At 36.2% G+C, this 17486-nt stretch overlaps 1 protein-coding gene across 4 annotated transcripts in view; it reads left to right on the plus strand.

Moving 5' to 3' along the window:
• EDD1 (glycine-tRNA ligase) overlaps window positions 1-17486 on the plus strand; it is an 81238-nt gene that overhangs the window by 15344 nt on the left and 48408 nt on the right. For all 4 annotated transcript variants that reach the window (XM_022301279.2, XM_088126395.1, XM_022301281.2 and 1 more), the window contains 3 exons: window positions 1556-1682; window positions 9271-9354; window positions 13559-13645. In XM_022301279.2, coding sequence (XP_022156971.1) covers window positions 1556-1682; window positions 9271-9354; window positions 13559-13645 — 298 coding nt within the window. The remainder of the gene's footprint in view (window positions 1-1555; window positions 1683-9270; window positions 9355-13558; window positions 13646-17486) is intronic.

The raw sequence follows: 17486 nt of genomic DNA on the forward strand, positions 1-17486 counted from the left end.
TATGTCTAGAGAAGGCGTATGCAGAATGCAGATGGGTTGTATATATCATACAATCCCAACTTGTTATTCAGATCTTCAAAATTAGGTCTTGGTAAATGCTTGTTGAGAATATCTGCCCACGGTTGTTCGGTAGGTGCATAGTTGTGTTAAAAATACAAGAAGAATTAGAAAAAATTACTCTGCATCCTAGATATTTGCTTAAATTCTTTACTGAGATCAAGTAAATAGTTAAACGTGGTATATGAAGCACATTCTTTAGAGTAATGTGTGAATTTGTCTTGATATGTCCCCTTGCCCAGTCATTGTTATTAAGGTACCATCTGCTGTAAAAACTTTCTTATTGCTCGGACAAAGACTATAAGAGATAAAATGGCAGCTACTATTTGTCATTTGGTCAGTTGCACCAGAATCAATAATTCAGGTACAACGTTTGTGTCCAACTTTTTGGTGGGTTGCAACATTAATGCTGATAAAGAACCACTCAAAATGAAGACCCACGCAGAAAACTAAAGTTAGAAGTACCAAATAGGAGGGAAGAAAAAACAGTACTGAAAGTGAATCGAATAGGACTAGAAAAGGCATAAACTGAACTGAAGAAACTGATATGAATTGAACCAAAAACAAAGGATGAATCAGATCAAAACCAAACTGGACCGGAACAATCGAATCGGAGAGAACCAAGGTGAACCGGATGATGCAAACCAGACCAACCGACCAGATCTTACCCAGACCAAAAGATGTCTAAATTACCTTTGAAGCCTTAGAACCAGCGACGAAGAAGTTATTGTGAAACCAAGTCACGAACCTGTTATGGAACAAATATATATATATATACACAAACACACTAACTTTGGTTTTATTTAAATAAAATAAAATAACATAATAATATAATATTGGGTAAACTAACGGTCAACTCAATTATTCCAAGTCATTATTCCGTTAGTCAACTAACGGTCAAATAAACTTCAGGGACTATTTAAAACAATTTTCTAAACTTCAGGGACTATTTAAAACAATTTTCTAAAGGTCGGTGACCAAATTGTCAATTTTTGAAGCTTAGGGACCAAATAGACTCTTATCCTCAAACTCAAGGACTAAAAGTGTATTTTACCCTATAATATTTTATTATGATCTAAAATTATTAATTTTGACAAATGTTATCTTGTAAAACAACACGAGTTATATTTTGGCATATCAAAATACCACAAGTTATTTATCAACTAATTACTTTTTATTATTCTGATCTATTTTGAATAGTCCCTCTAGGCTGTAATTTTTTCTTTTATATTTTTCTCTATGCTTTCTTTTTACTGTTACCTCTTTGGTTCCCTGGATATGGCAAAATTCCTACTTAGTTAGGGTGTACCCCTTTGATAGCGAGTAGACCACACAAATGTCCGTTTTTATTTACATCTCTTGGTATTACTCCTAGTCTTAAAATTTGATTTTGGAAAGACGTTGGGTTTGAAACTCTTCTTTTCAGTTGCAATTTTCATTATATTTCGCTCAAGTAATTTGTTTTGTTTTATTTATGTGCTAAAACGACTTCCATCAGTTTAGCTCGTCAGTGTGCACAACTGTGGTTGAAAACCCGAGAATCCCTAGGACATCCTCTTGGTGTTGTTTCTGATCCTGTTGACCTTGTATGTCCGAAAGAACTTCTGGAGGCAGCCGTCAAAAAGGTTAATGTTCACATGTTGGTGATTTTAGTTCATTATCATAAATGTTGTTCATACTACTACAACTTTTCAAATATTTTTAATCCATTGGTTTTATTATTATTTCTTTTCAAATTTGTTTGAGGTTTGTTCACATAGGTGAGGACTAGCTTTGTTTTATGTAACCACCCGAATTTTCCAATACGGTCAGATTAACAATAATGAGGAAGCTTAATGTTCAAAGAAATTTTAACAAACTAAAATTATTAGCGGAAGCAATTCCTTACAGATTTTTTTTAAACTAACTTGACTAAATAGGAAGATTACTTTCAAACTCATGCCAGAACGCTAAATTTCACCTTCTACTAGAGCGATCATTCAATCCTTCATCTGAAAACTGATGCAGCACCTCACAAGGTTTTTGAGGAAATGATTCAATCTACCTCTTATTAATGAATGAGAAGCCTATATGTAGAGGATTCTGAGTTAGCAGTAACTTATAGTTCTTGGCAGTAAAAGGAAAACTTAAAAGAATCACAACCTATTAGCCACATGCTTATGACTGATAAAAGACAAACGCAGGCAAAGAGGGAACTATAACTACATCAATTTCCCCGACCCAAATAAAACAACTCGTCTTTGAGTTATGCTGCTACAAAGAAGTCAACGGAGAAAGCAAGCAAGCTTTCAAAACTGAATCTTTCTTCTTTTTGTGATTCAAATATACTTTAACTGAAAATATTATCTTCAATTCGTCAAAGCACCAATAAAGCAGTGTGTGAAGCATCCAATTGAGTGCAAAATCACATACGGAATTTAATTGTGGACCAAAAATTTCTTCCACATAAATAATGCCGAAATATTTGCAAATAATTTTCTGGGCAATTAATTCTTCTTGTTTAGTAAAAAAAATATCCAAATCTGAAATGGATGTCGGTCCATAGAATTTCATCTCCTTCATCAACATAATCAGCAAAACTCAAAAGAAATTCATCTTCTATGTTATTTGAACTTATCCGAGGGAGTTTTCTTTGGAAAAAATCAGAAGCCAGTAAAAGATTCTCCCTTTTCATTAGCTCATCTTGACAATTCTTGACTCAAACATCTCAATAAAGATTCTTGTTGATTCTTGTGCCCGTTGACATCTTGCATTTCAACTTCAAAGAACAATGTAGCCAAAGAAAAAGTAGAATCATCATCTCTTCCTATCAATTCTTTATCTACCTCTTCTTCTCCATCAAGATAATTGTCAAACTTAAGAAAAAAGTCATCCTCTTGTTCAATTGCCTTAATCTGAGAAGAGTTTTGGATTCCACAATTTCTGAAATCAACATCGAAGGCATCAACTTGAGGAAAATTTGAGTTACCTCTTAGCATCCTTTGAAAGTTCTGTTGGTCTTATGAAATCATTTGAAGTGTCTTCACTCTCTTGGTGGCAAAATTTTCTCATCTTGGTTAAGGTATCACTTGGGTTTTTTTCTCTAGTTGTTGGGAGTTTTGTAAAAGAAGAAAAAAAATTTTCACGGCTGTTGTTTGGAGTTTGGTGGCAAAATACCTGTCTTGTATGAAACTAATTTGTTAAAATTCGTACAAACTCCAACATTGTTGCTTGAACCTTCTTGGTACCTTCTTGGCGTACAGACTCCAAGATTTTGGTTGAGGTCTTGCCGGACAGCTCGCGGTTCTTGGAGCCTTCTTGGTTCAAGCACATAATCATTGTACCTTCTAGGCTGCACAAGGTGCTGTTCTTTATGGTAGCTGCTTTGATGATCAACTCCTCTTGGTTCTTGATTGGATGGATCTTGTAGGATTTCGTTGAAGACTCAAGTTCTCCAACTAACCATGGATGATTTCGGATTTGTTTAATCTCACTCACATCCTTTTGGATGGTTTTCACATCACCTTCGACCAACTGCAAGCGTATGGTCGATGATCGTGGTGAGAGGACTGAAATTTGCTCCGTTTCTTTTCTGGCTAGGGAAGGATCTCCCACTACTAGTTTCTTCCTCGCCATTGAGTGCCTAGAAATTTGGGTGCTTTGATACCAATTTGATGCAGCACCTCACAAGGTTTTGTAAGAAATGATTCAAGATGGGCTTCTGATCGGTCTTCGGGTGGAAGGCAATGAGGAAATTTAATAAAATCATTGAAGAGCTTGAAATCCAGGAAATTCCCTTATCCAATGGCCGGTATACATGGTCAAAGATGAGAAATAACAGTACACATTCATTACTAGACAGATTTTTTGTTTCTTTAGAATGAGACTCCCTCTTTCATAACTCTCGTGTATATAGAGGTGATCGTATTACATCGGATCACTATCCTATTTTTCTGGACTCAGGAGAATTTGTTTGGGTTGCCCTTTCAGATTCTTTAATCCCTGGCTGAAAGTCCGCTGAAAGATAAGGACTGTATCAGTTTAATTGAATCCAAGCTTTCGGAGGATAGATCCTATGGGTGGGCAGGTTATCTTATTTCTGCTAAGCTTAAAAATCTGAAGATTGCTCTGAAGCAATGGCACAATCAAAATAAAAAGAAGGATAAGGTTGCAGAAGCTAAACTTATTGAAGAAATTTCTTTGCTGGATGGGAAAGAGGAGGAGTCGGGGTTAGAAATCGAGGAAGTGGGGAAGAGATGTTCCTTAAAACAGAATCTGCTTGATCTTTATATTTGAGAGGAATAATATCTTCTCGAAAAAAGTAAAATCAGGTGGTTGGCTGAAGGAGATGAAAATAGCAAATTCTTTCATAGATTCTTGGCAGCAAAAAGGAGAAAAGCTCTAATTTTTTAGATGCAAGATTCTGTAGGGAATTCTCTTGTGAATTTGAGTGATATTGAGATGGAAATTGTGCAGTACTTTGAAATTCTTTACAGAGAGGATGGTCAGTAGCGATTTTTACCAATTGGCTTCGATTGGAGACCTATTTCTGCTCAGAATAGTGTTTGGTTAGAAAGACACTTCGAGGTAGGAGAAATCTGGGAAGCTTTAAAAGTCCTTGGCAAGAATAAGGCCCCGGGGCCCGATGGCTTTACAGTAGAGTTTTTCATTAAATTCTGGAAGTTCTTTAAGGCTGATTTTGCAAGATTCTTTGCTGAATTTTATGATAATGGCAAACTGAACTCGTGTATTGAGGAGACTTTTATATGTCTTGTTCCGAAAAAAGACAAAGTGGAGAAAGTAAAAGACTTTCGTCCCATTAGCCTTACGACCACTACTTATAAGATTCTGGCAAAAGTGCTAGCAGAGAGGCTTAATAAGGTTATCTCTTCTACCATCTCTAGTAATCAGAGTGCTTTTTTATGTGGAAGGCCGATTCTTGATCCTATTCTTATTGCAAATGAAGTGGTGAATGATTATAGGGGTAGAAAGAAGAAAGGGTGGATTTTGAAACTCGATATGGAAAAAGCATTTTATAAAGTTGATTGGACCCTTATTTCAGAAGTTAGGCTTTGGCAAAAAGTGGATTAAATGGATAAACGGTTGTATTAGAGGCAATAACTTTTCGGTTTTCATTAATGGGAGACCAAGAGGGAGAATTAAGGCTTCAAGAGGGTTGAGGCAAGGAGATCCCCTTTCTCCTTTCCTATTCTTATTGATAAGCGATGTGTTTAGTAGTTTCATGGACAACATTCACCAAAAAGAAGTGTTCGAAGGTTTTGTAGTGGGAAGGGATTCAATTCACATCTCCCACTTGCAATTTGCTGATGACACATTATTGTTTTGTAAAGATGACGATGAGATGCTCAAGATCCTATTTGAAGCCATTAAGGCCTTTGAGTGGTTGTTCGGCCTTAAAGTTAACTGGGAAAAATCATCTTTGAGTGGCATAAATATGGAAGACCAAAGGGTTGTGCAGGCTGCAAATTCTTTTTGTTGCAAAGCTGAACGTCTTCCTATCAGTGTTTTCGAGGCGCAAGGCGCACCTCAAGGCGACAAGTCCTTTGATTGCCTTGAGGCGAGAGGCGATAAAAAGGCGACGCCCAACTGAAGCGAGGCGCACTTAATAAAATAATAAATAAATATTATCTATAGTAATTTTGGTAAAAAATAAAATACTCTAGATGCAAATATTTGTACAACCATTTAATGTGCAAATAAAGTTTTAACTTAAATAATTAAGAAAAATTAAAAACTTTAAGTTCAAATATTTAAGAAAAATTAAAAATATAAATTCTTAAAAAAAAAAATTAGTAGACGGTGGTTAAATAGAAAGATATAAAAACATTTGTATTTAAATTAAACCATGCATTAAAGTAGGGAGTGCTTATTGTCATTGGGAAGTGTTGCCACCATATGGCAATTTTATCGCAGGTGTGTATTTTCTAGCACTAGCACTTGTTTAGTGTGGCTGGGAAATATAAAAAAAGAAAAGGAGAGTGGCTTGGAAATGTAAAAAAAAGAAAAGGAGAGAGGACACATTATTGTTTTCCAACTTTTCTTCTTTGTCTTCTACTGTTCTATTGTTTGGATTTTTTCTTTCTTAAATTTTAATTCTTCTATTGTTTGGTTCTTTTCTCAATTAAAGAATTGACGAAGAAAAATTGAAGAAGAATTGAAGCAAACATAGGAAGAATTGAAAAACTTATAATACAAGGACGAAAGTGGTGGACACAGCGAAGGAAAAAGCCTTTCGGGTGTGGGTATTTTGATTTTTGGTTGTGGGTATTCAATTTTCAGGGTTGCTTTTCGTGGGTTTTTAAGATAAAAAGAAAAAAAAAAAGCAGGGTGAAACGCCTTGCTTCAACGAGGCCTTGCCTTGTCATAAGGCGAGGGCGCGCCTAGGCGCAGGGAGGTGCACCAAGGCGAGCACCCAGTTGAAGGCGCTCGCCTTGACACCATTTAAGGTGCTCTCAGGCAAAATCGCCTCGCCTTTCGCCTGAGGCGCTCGCCTGGGTGTGCCTCGAAAACACTGCTTCCTATTTTGTATTTGGGTTTGCCTTTAGGAGGAAATCCTAAATTGGATTCTTTTTGGGCTCCAATTCAAGAAAAAATTTCTAAGAAACTTGATCGTTGGAAAAAGTATCACTTATCAAAAGGTGGAAGAGCGACTTTATGTCAATATGTATTTGGGAGCATTCCCCTTTATTACTTATCTATTTTTCAAGTCCCAATGAGAGTTGGTAAACAAATTGAGCAAAAGATGCGTTCCTTTTTGTGGGGTGATTCTTCGAAAGGATCTTTGAGACATTTGGTGAGATGGGATATTACCTCCCTCCCGTGGGAAGCAGAGGGTTTAGGCATTGGTTGTGTTCTTAAGCGCAACAATGCTCTTTAATCTTGTTGGTTTTATATATTTTAGATAATTATTGTAATATTTAGTCTTTCCCTTTTTATATAGGAATTCATAGTTTCCTATATTTTATGTAATTAGGATTTTATGTTTTAGTTTAAGGAAAGTTTCTCACCTTTATTTAAAAAGTGGCTAGGGTTTTATTTTCTTCAAGTAAGAAAAACAATAATATTTTTTCTTCTTCTAAAATTGACTAATCTAAAGGGGGATGGAGGTTTAGCATGGAAACAGAAGCTTTATGGCGTAGGGTGGTCACCAGTTTATATGGATCTGACCGTTTTAATTGGAATGCGATACCTAAACTTCATGGTTTGGGTCGTTGTCCTGGGAATAATATCAACAAACAGTGGCTTCAGGTGGAGAAATCCTCTTTTTTCAAAGTTGGCAATGGTCGTAGAACTCTCTTCTGGCATCATTTATGGGTCGGTGTCTCTCTCTTAAAGGATAGATTTTCTGATATTTATAGCATTTCGGCTTCTCCTCTTATTTGGGTTTCGAAAGCTTGGGATAGTGGCTCCTCTTCATGGAATATTGTAACTCGAAGGGCATTGAAAGATGAGGAGATCATGGAGCTTTCAGAGCTTCTTTCTTGCATTTCTTCGGTTACTATTTCAGAAAATGCTGATGTTCGTTGTTGGGGATTGGAAAAGTTGGGCCTTTTCTCTGTTTCTTCTCTGTGCAAGCCTCAAAGAGCTGATTTGCGGGTTTCAAAAGCTCTTCTATTCTCTCTTTGGAGTTCGGGCAGCCCAAAATGAGTTAATATGTTAGTTTAGATTCTATTATATGGCAAAGTCAATGCCAAAAGTCTTATTTAAGGCTATTTGGAAAACTAAAAGTCCAAAGAAAGTTAGCTTCTACTTGGATTCTTATGTATGGGAAGGTTAACACGATCGATGTTCTACAAAAGAAGCTCCCAAATATCAGTCTATTTCCCTCGGTCTGTGCACTCTGTTTGTCCAATGAAGAAAGCATGGTACATCTATTTTTTCTTATGCCCTTATGCAAGACAGTGCTGGAATTTGTTGTTAGAAGAATTCAATCTAGCATGGGTTTTCGGCAAGGAGATGGCAGATAATTTGAATCAGCTTCAGATGGGGCCTGTTTTGAATCCTAAAGCTTCTCTCCAATGGCTTAATGGAGTAAAGGCATAAGTGTATGAGTTGTGGTAGGAAAGGAATTTGAAGATTTTTGAGGAAAAGAGGCAGCCTCCTTCAGCACGCTTCGATATTGTTGAATTCAAGGCTTCTCATTAGAGTTCTTTATCTCCTTTCTTTAAACATTATTCCCCTAATTTGATTAATTCGAATTGGGGTGTTTTTGTCGCAACTTTCCGAGTTTTTAAACTTTATTTGTATTTTTGCTTACATTTTCACTCTTTCGAGAGTTTGTATCTTTGAACAATTTGTTCCTTTTCATTATTTTAATGAGAAGTTCGTATCTTGTTAAAAAAAAAAAAGAAAGAAACATGGCAAGGTTAATACTTCAGAATGTATTATGAGGCATTCCTCTTTTCTACATGGGCCTTGGTGCTGTATACTTTGCAGCCTAGCTACAGAGGACTAAGATCACCTAATTACTCTCCTAGCATGATTTGTTATAATTCGGAGCATTTATAACTCCAGGTTAACTAATTATGTTTCTTTTTCTTGTAATTGCTTTTCATTCACTCTCGGAAAGTTTGTATCTTTAAACAATTTTTGTTCCTTGTCTTACATTAGTGAAAAGTTGGTATGTTGTTTAAAAAAGGTTCAACGTCTCCCTTTCGGCCCTGGTGGCCAAAGTGTTTTGTAATTACTCCCTAGGTCTAATTTTGTTTGATCGGAGCCTGTTGTTTTAGTTTGGCTCCTTTTTGTGGGCGGGTAATGGTATGCCCCTTTGTTTTCTTTCATTTTTCTCATGAAAGCTTGGCTTTTCATAAAAAGAAAAAGATCCTTCAAATTGTAGTAAAAAGCTCAATCATATAATTAAAATGATATTTACTTTGGTTCAGTCCCTAAATAAATCTGAGTACTAGATTGAGATGTGTCACATTATATGAATACATAAATTGGGAAATACTTGGAGTGAAAATAATAAGAAAGAAGTTATTATAAGTTTTGGGAAAGGAGCACAGAAAAGTTCATACAAGTTTTGGTAGAGTAGGCAAACTGTTCTCCAAACAATTTGGACAGGGCTCGTCCATTTCAATCTGGCCACTATTATCAGACCAAGCTGCTCAGTTTTTTCACGCATCATGTTTGACAATAAACAGTTTTTAAAATACATGTTACTATTACCTGTATATTATTGTTTTATCAAGACATTGTCCTTATATGTGACAGGTCCATGAAGATACGAGGTGGTTCGTTCTTGAAATTGGAACTGAAGAAATACCACCGAAAGACGTTGTGGATGCAAGCCAACAAGTATGAATAAATGTTTATTTATTTGGTGTTTTTTTTTTCTTAAAATTTTTTAATTATTAATAATTTGGTTTTCTTTTTTTAATGAAACAACTTTACATTGAAAAGATGAAAAGATAGAAAGGTAATAGAGGGAAAAGGATCCTAGAAAATGAACTTCTCAAGCCACTGAAGATGACACATAACCTTCCCCACTGGTGGCAATGGAAGCGTAAGAATAATTACACAAGAGAAGGAAAGAGTGCACAGATAGGATCCTAGAAATTTAATGTCTTTCAAAGATTTTATAATTACTCTCCAACCAAAACTTCCACGTAATTGCCTTAACTGTGTTGTGTTATATCACCATGTTATATCAGAGTCTTTGCTTGCTTTTCGAAGGGCATTCCACATAGAAGTTGCTGAATATTTATTAGAGAGTCAACTAAACACTAATTGGGTTAAACTCTTTGAACAATGTATGCTATTGCTAGCAGCTAAGATCGACCCTACAATTGAAAAACAATTGAATGGCAGTTCGTAAAGAGTCTTGGCATAAAGTAACCAAAAAATATAGTCTTGACACATATATACCTGCGCAGGAAGAGATAGACTTCCATAATTAATGGCTCGAATAAAGTCGAAGGAATCCCTCTGCGGTTTGAAATGGACACTAGGGTGGATATCAAATAACCATTTGTAGGAGTTTTATTAAGGATAATTTGGGAATATTATTAGTATATTCGTAGGGGGCATTATGGTAATTAGTTAGGGGTAAGTTAGATATAAATAAAGGTAGTAGGGAGGAGGATATCTTTCGGGAATAGTTTAAGGTGAGGAACTTGGCACAGTTTTCGAGAGAAATAGCCTCTTGGAAAGCTATTGAGAAAGGTTTAAATATTAGCATCAGCTGTCAAGATTCTCCTCCACCTTTGGATATTCACATGGAATGTACAACACATCTTGCTGAAGTTTTCTTGCGTGGTGAGTTGGCTGATCTTTTTGGCATTAACACTGTTGATCCTCCCTTAATTTCTCCAGTTGCGCAAGACAAGTCAGTTTATTGTGGTGACCTTTCGAATATTGCGGCAGATGTTCAGATCCCTTCCATCTTTGACTCTGTTGGAATTGCCCTCTCCTCTGTAAAGAAAGATTGATGAAGAGACTTTCTTGGAATTTTCGGGGCCATTGTGATTATAAAAAAATGTTAAAAGTTAAAAAAATGATATTGAAACTCAATCCAAAGGTGGTAATGCTAAAGGAAACAAAGTTACAGGAGGTTTACAAAAGGATTATTAAATCCTTATGGAGCTCTAAAGATGTCGGGTGGGCCACCATTGAAGCAAAACCATTGGATGGGTTATTTTTTATTGGCATTGGGTGCATCATTCTCATACCGGTGGCTGCTTCGATCGGGGGGAATTCTTACCCTTTGGGATGAGAATAAAATACAGATTCTGGAAGTACTAGAGGACAGTCACTCAGTGTAAATCTCCATATCCTTCTCTTATTTAAAAGAGATTGTTATAACTAACATCTATGGTCCAACTGATTACAAAAGTCGGAAGCATCCATGGACAAATTAGGAAATATATCCGACTTTAGGGACAAATATTGGTGTATGAGAGGAGATTTTAACATCACAAGGTGAGTTACAGACAGATCTTCGGGGGGTATAATAATGAAAGAAATGAGGAGGTTTATTAGTATAATTGAAGAATTAGAACCGATGGAAATTCCACTTTCTATTGGAAAATTTACTTGGTTGAAAATGGGCAACGATAGCACTCATTCATTATTGGACAGATTCTTTGTCGCAAGATTGGGACACTCTCTTTAGCAATTCCAGTGTAAGTAGAGCAGAGCAAATAATGTCTGACCACTTCCCCATTGTTCTTGATGCTGGTTATTTTCATTGGGGTCCTACTCCCTTCAGGTTCTTTAATTCTTGGTTGGAAGATAAAGAATTGTGTTTGAATAATTAAATTCAAGCTCTCAGAAGATGTATCTTACAACTGGGCAGAGTTTGTTGTAATATCTTCGAAGCTTCGTAACTTAAAATCTTCCCTTAAAATTATGCATGCTTAGATTTAAAAGCAACGAAAGGAAGCAGAGGAAAAAATAGTGGCTGAAATATCCGCATTGGATATTAAGGATGAAAATTCTGGTCTCTCCTCAGATGAAATCGCACGAAGAGGTTCTTTGAAGATAGACTTACTTTGTATATAAGGGAGGAGTAGAACTTGATACAAAAAAGCAAGGTCATTGGGTTAAGGCAGGGGATGAAAATAGTAATTCTTTTCATCGATTCTTGAATTCTCGCAAAAGGAAAGCTCAAATTTCTGAGCTTAAGGATGGAAACGGTGTATCTCTTGTTAACCAAAGAGAAATTGAGAAGGAAATCATCAGTTTTTTTGATGCCATGCACTGTAGTGAAGGAATCTCATGATTTACTCCAAAGGACATCTCTTGGAGGCCTATCTCTTGTCAAGACAATAGCTGGTTATAGAGAAATTTTGAGGAAGCTGAGGTTTGTTTTGCTTTAAAAAATATGGGAAGGAATAAGATTCCAGGACCAGACGGATTTACCATGGAGTTTTTCATTAAATTCTTGCAGCATTGGAAGGGTGATTTCATGTGATTTTTTGCTGAGTTCTTTCGAAATGGCCGCGTGAATGCTTGTGTTAAAGAGAATTTCATATGCCTTAAGATACAGTGGAAAAGGTAAAGGACTTCAGACTTATTAGTCTTTCAACCTCCACTTATAAAATTTTAGCTAAAGTCCTCACCGAGTGTCTCAAAAAGGTGATTCCTAGCACAATTTCTATGAACCAGAGTGCTCTTATCAAAGGAAGACAGATCCTTAATTCGATGTTAATTGCAAATGAACTTGTGAATTTTTGTAAAGTCAAGAAGAAAAGTGGTTGGCTATTAAAACTTGACTTAGGAAAAGCCTTTCATAGAGTGAATTGGGATTTTCTTGTTGCTGTCCTTCACAAGAAAGGGTTTGAGAAGAAATGGATTAGCTGGACTAATGGTTACATTAGAGGAACAAAATTTTCAGTTTTCATCAATGGTAGGCCGAGAGGAAGGATCTCAGCTTCTAGAGGATTGAGGCAAGGTGACCCTCTCTCCCCTTTCTTTTTCTCTTAATAAGTGATGTGCCTAGCAGTTTGTTGGATCGCTTATATGAAAAAGGTATCTTTGAAGGTTTCATTGTGGGCAGAAATTCCGGTCATGTTTTTCATCTACAATTTGCAGATGATACTTTGCTGTTTTGTAAATATGATGACGCTATATTGGAGATCCTTTACGACACCATTAAGGCATTTGAATGGGTGTCCGATCTAAAGGTAAATTGGGATAGATCCTCCTTGCGTGGAATTAATATTTATCTTCAAAAAGTAGCATTGATAGCTACAAAGTGGAATTGTAAAACCGAACAATTGCCCATTATGTATTTAGGGCTTCCTTTGGGTGGAAATCCAAAGCTTGAAGTCTTTTGGATTCCTATTAAGGACAAAATCCTAAGGAAGCTCAATAGATGGAAGAGGTATCAATTATGTAGAGGGGGTAGATTGACTGTGACCCAAGCTGTGTTGGGTAGTATCCCTTTGTATTATTTATCGCTCTATCAAATGCCTGGATACATTAAGAACTCGAGGGAAAAGCCAAGCCTCATACCAAAACCAAACGAGGTCTTGAAAACCAACTTTGATCCTGAAATAACTCTTCCATCAAGGACTTGCATATAGACATGATTACATGAACTTATATGGATGCGAGGTATCTTCCTCACTATTTCTTGATACTCAAAACAGAATACCCTATGGCTTACAAACGCCAACCAATTCAAGAGGGCTGAAGCCTCTCCTAATATCCACACTGTATTCTTTACACAAAAAGCAAAAATTGACCTCCCCAATACCGAGGGGTCCTATACATACATTCCCCCATATCCGTACTACCCCTATTCTAACTAACTTTAAAGTAAACTTCCTTTTCTATCCCTCAGCCTACAACCTGCCTTTCAAGTTCCCCTTTTACCCTTCCTAGCAACGCTAAGGGGTTTTTTATGAGTGAAATGATCAGAAATGGCCCCCAATCCAAGTACCCGTTGTGTACTTTTTTTTTTTGGCTAAAATTGTTGTGCTTCAAGTGTGTTATTACAATTTTCTTTTCATTATGTAACAAATTAATTTTCTAAATGCTTAACTTTTTATTGCAGCTCAAAACTTTCATGTTGCAGTTGCTTGAAAAGCATAGGTTAAGCCATGGTAATGTCCAAGCTTTCGGCACACCTCGCAGGCTAGTGGTATAGCAATAACTTCACGGACCTTTTAATATGTTGACGAATGATTTGACTCATATTTATATTTTAATTTTTGTTACTATTAAATAACTATTGAAACTAAAAGCTTAAATTGATGGATGACGGTAAATTTAAAATAATTTATCAATTCTTTTTATGTCCTCCTCACTTGTGGGCTTGAAAATTTGTAGAAGGCCCAACAAGTGGTTATCATATTAATTGAGGAAATGATATTACATGAGTTCAAACTGAGAGGACCTCTTGCTTTGATACAATGTTAAATATAACCCATCAATTAGTTTTCTCTTGACTTTCTCGAACAGTTTTTAGAGAGAGTTTCTTGGAGTGAGGGTGGATTCCTTCAAGAATGAACAAGGGAATGTTTCTTGATGTGTGTGTCCTTGGAGGCTTCTCCTCTTGTTTGTATTTATACCCGCTTCAGATATTAGGGTAACAACATGGACCTTGGGAGACCAAGCTCTCACTTTTGGGTAAAACCTCCAAGTATTGTGGTAAATCCCGTTGGGCAGTCCTTTCCCTATCAGCTTGTCGTTTTTTGCTGCTTTCTGAATCTGGATCTGATGTTGTAGCATCGTCAAAGCTGTAGCAAAATGCACCAAAATTAGCTCAATTGCAATTGACAATACTACAATGTAGAAAGCTAGTGTTTATGATCTTTTCAGCACAAAAACAGTGAATAAGGGTGCAAGTGATGCTATCTTTAGCTAATTTATACCAACACTATACCCAAATAACTCTCTATTTGGAGAGTTATCACCTTTCTACTGTAGGCTTTAGCTCTATATATATGGGCTGTAACCTCTTGAAAAGGCATAGAATGATAATTGAACTTTTCTCTCTTTGGTTTACACCAAATTGGTATTCGAGCACCAAGATTCTTGGGCTCATTTTTGTAATGGCAAGCAAGAAAACTCTCACCAATGCTGTAGGAGATTCTTCATTTGCTGGAAAATAGGCTGATCAAGCCACTATCCTCTCACCACGAGCCACAACCAAACTGCGTTGTTGTCGGTTGAAGGTGTTAATTGATAAGAAAAGAAAATAATTCTTCCTTGATTACCACAAATGATTGATACAAGGCTATATAAATAGCAGTCACAAAGAAGAAACTAAAAAAAGTTCTGTTAGGATAAGGAAATACTTACCTATTAGAAAAATAAAACCCTAACCTAAATAAAATAGGAAAACTATAATTTAACACTCCCCCTCAAGCTGGTGAATGAATAATTTCCATTCCCAGCTTGTTAACCAAATGCTCAAAGTTGTTGTTGTTCAATCCTTTTGTAAGAATATCTGCTATTTGATTGTTTGTTGGTACAAATGGAGTACATATGAGGCCACTATCTAACTTCTCTTTTATGAAGTGTCTATCAACTTCAACATGCTTGGTTCTGTCATGTTGAACTGGATTATCTGATGGCAAACTTGTTATCACAATAAAGTTTCATAGGCCCTTCCCATGGAATCTTCAAATCTTCTAAAATAATTTTTATCTACAGTAATTCGCAGATGCCCAATGCCATTGCTCTAAATTCCGCTTCTGAACTTGATCTTGCAACTACATTTTGTTTTTTACTTCTCCATGTCACTAGGTTCCCACCTAAGAAAGTACAATAGCCAGAAGTGGATTTTCTATCGTCTATCAATCCTGCATAATCTGCATCTGTATAAACTTCTAGATTGAGTTTCTCGCCTTTCTTAAACAACAATCCTCTCCCAATGGAGTTGTTTAAATAGTGGAGTATTCAGTACATAGCTTGAAGATGAATTTCTTTTGGACTATGCATAAATTGGCTTACCACTCCTACAACATACGCAATATCTGGTCTCGTATGAGAAAGATATATTAATTTTCCAACTAACCTCTGGTAAGTTTCCTTATTTACTGGAGGACTCTGTTCAGATGCACATAGTCTATGGTTTTGATCAATCGGCAATCCTATTGGTCTGCTGCCAAGTTTTCCTTTTTCAGAAAGTAAGTCAATCACATGTTTCTGTTGTGATAAGAATACGCCTTGTTTAGATTATGCTACTTCTATCCCAAGAAAATATTTCTGTCTTCCCAGTTCTTTAACTTCAAACTCTTGGATTAAACAATTTCTTAGTTTATCTTGCTCATTATTATCATTGCCAGTGACGATAATATCGTCCACATAAACAATCAATGCTGTTACTCCCCCTGTAGCAGAATGTTTTATAAACAATGTATGATCTCCTTGACTTTGTTTATAGTCTATCTTCATCATAACTTGAGAAAATCTACCAAACAATGCCCTAGGAGATTGCTTTAACCCATACAACGCCTTTTTTAATTTACAAACTTTATTTCCTGTTTGCTGATACCCAGGTGGAATCTCCATATAAATTTCTTCTTCAAGATCACCATGTAGAAAAGCATTTTTTACATCATATTGTAACATGTCCCATCCATGATTTATAGTAAGAGATAGAAGTATTCGTACTGTGTTCATCTTGGCAACAGGCGCAAAGGTTTCAAGGATAACGCAATCCTTCCTTAGCAGACCAATGGATACTGAGTACAAGTCCGTTTTCCCTTCCTTAAAGCAATCGGCAAATCCAGGTCTGACTCATCATTAGCAGATATTGTAATGTCTGACTCATCATTGATTATTTTCTCGTCAATTTTAGTTGCAGGGATATGTTTAGACTCTTGGACTTGCTTATCTATTTCAATTACAGGGATATGTTCAGACTCTTGGACTTGCTTATCTTTTTCAGTGTTCCTTCTTGAATAACCTGTAATGGTGTAGTAGTAGAAGGGTTAGATGGTCCTGGTAGGTGGTAAAGGATTTGGTATAGGAAATGTGAGGTTGGGAATGGGCAAATCCTTATCTTCCAATAATAGTTCCTCCCCCTGAAGATAAGGTGAGGTAAAGTAGCTGGTGTCTTCATAAAAGGTAACATCAGCAGAGATGAAGAACCTTTTTGAAGGAGGATGATAGCATTTATATCCCTTTTGAGTGTTCGAGTATCCGACAAAAATACACTTGAGTGCTCGTGGATCAAGTTTACCTCGCTGATGACTGTGAACATGAACAAAGGCTACACAACCAAATACTCGAGGAGTCAAGTTATTTGTTGTTCGAAAATCAGGATAATATTTTGGTAGGATATTCATAGGAGTTTTATGGTCTAGAGTAGCAGATGGTAACCGATTGATTAAATAAATGACTGTTAACATAGCTTCCCCCCAGAAGGATTTAGGAACATTTCTTTGAAAAAGAATGGCACGTGTCACAGAAAAAACAAGTTGACTCCTAAATCCTATGAAAAGTAATCTTTAAAGTTAAATCTTGAACATGATTGATCAAATTCTTTACCGATATCAAATTAACAGTTAAACGTGGTATATAAAGCACATTCTTTAAAGTAATGTTTGAATTTATCTTGATGTCTACTCGACCAGCTACTGTTACCAAGGTACCATCTGCTATAGAAATTTTCTTATTGCTCGGACAAATACCATAAGAGATAAAATGACAGCTACTATTCGTCATATGCTCTATTGCACCAGAATCAATAATCCAGTTACAATGTTTAGGCTGAGAAGTTGTACTCGTCAAAGTTACCGAACCTGTACCTTGACTAGGAGCATTATCGAAAGTTTTTAAGAAGCTCCTTAATTGTTTGATCTCATTTATATCCAACTCTTTTGTAATTTTGGACGCTTGTGACATTGATACCAAGACTGAACAGCAACTAAAAAATGGAGATCCAAAACTGAAAAATCAGCATTGAACCGAAACGAAAGAGGGCTGAACCAAATAAAAAACAGTTGAATCGAACCAAAAATATTCCAAAC

Source organism: Momordica charantia, assembly GCF_013281855.1.
Source record: "Momordica charantia cultivar OHB3-1 chromosome 7 unlocalized genomic scaffold, Mcharantia_2.0 BLBB01000007.1, whole genome shotgun sequence".
NCBI lineage: Eukaryota > Viridiplantae > Streptophyta > Magnoliopsida > Cucurbitales > Cucurbitaceae > Momordica > Momordica charantia.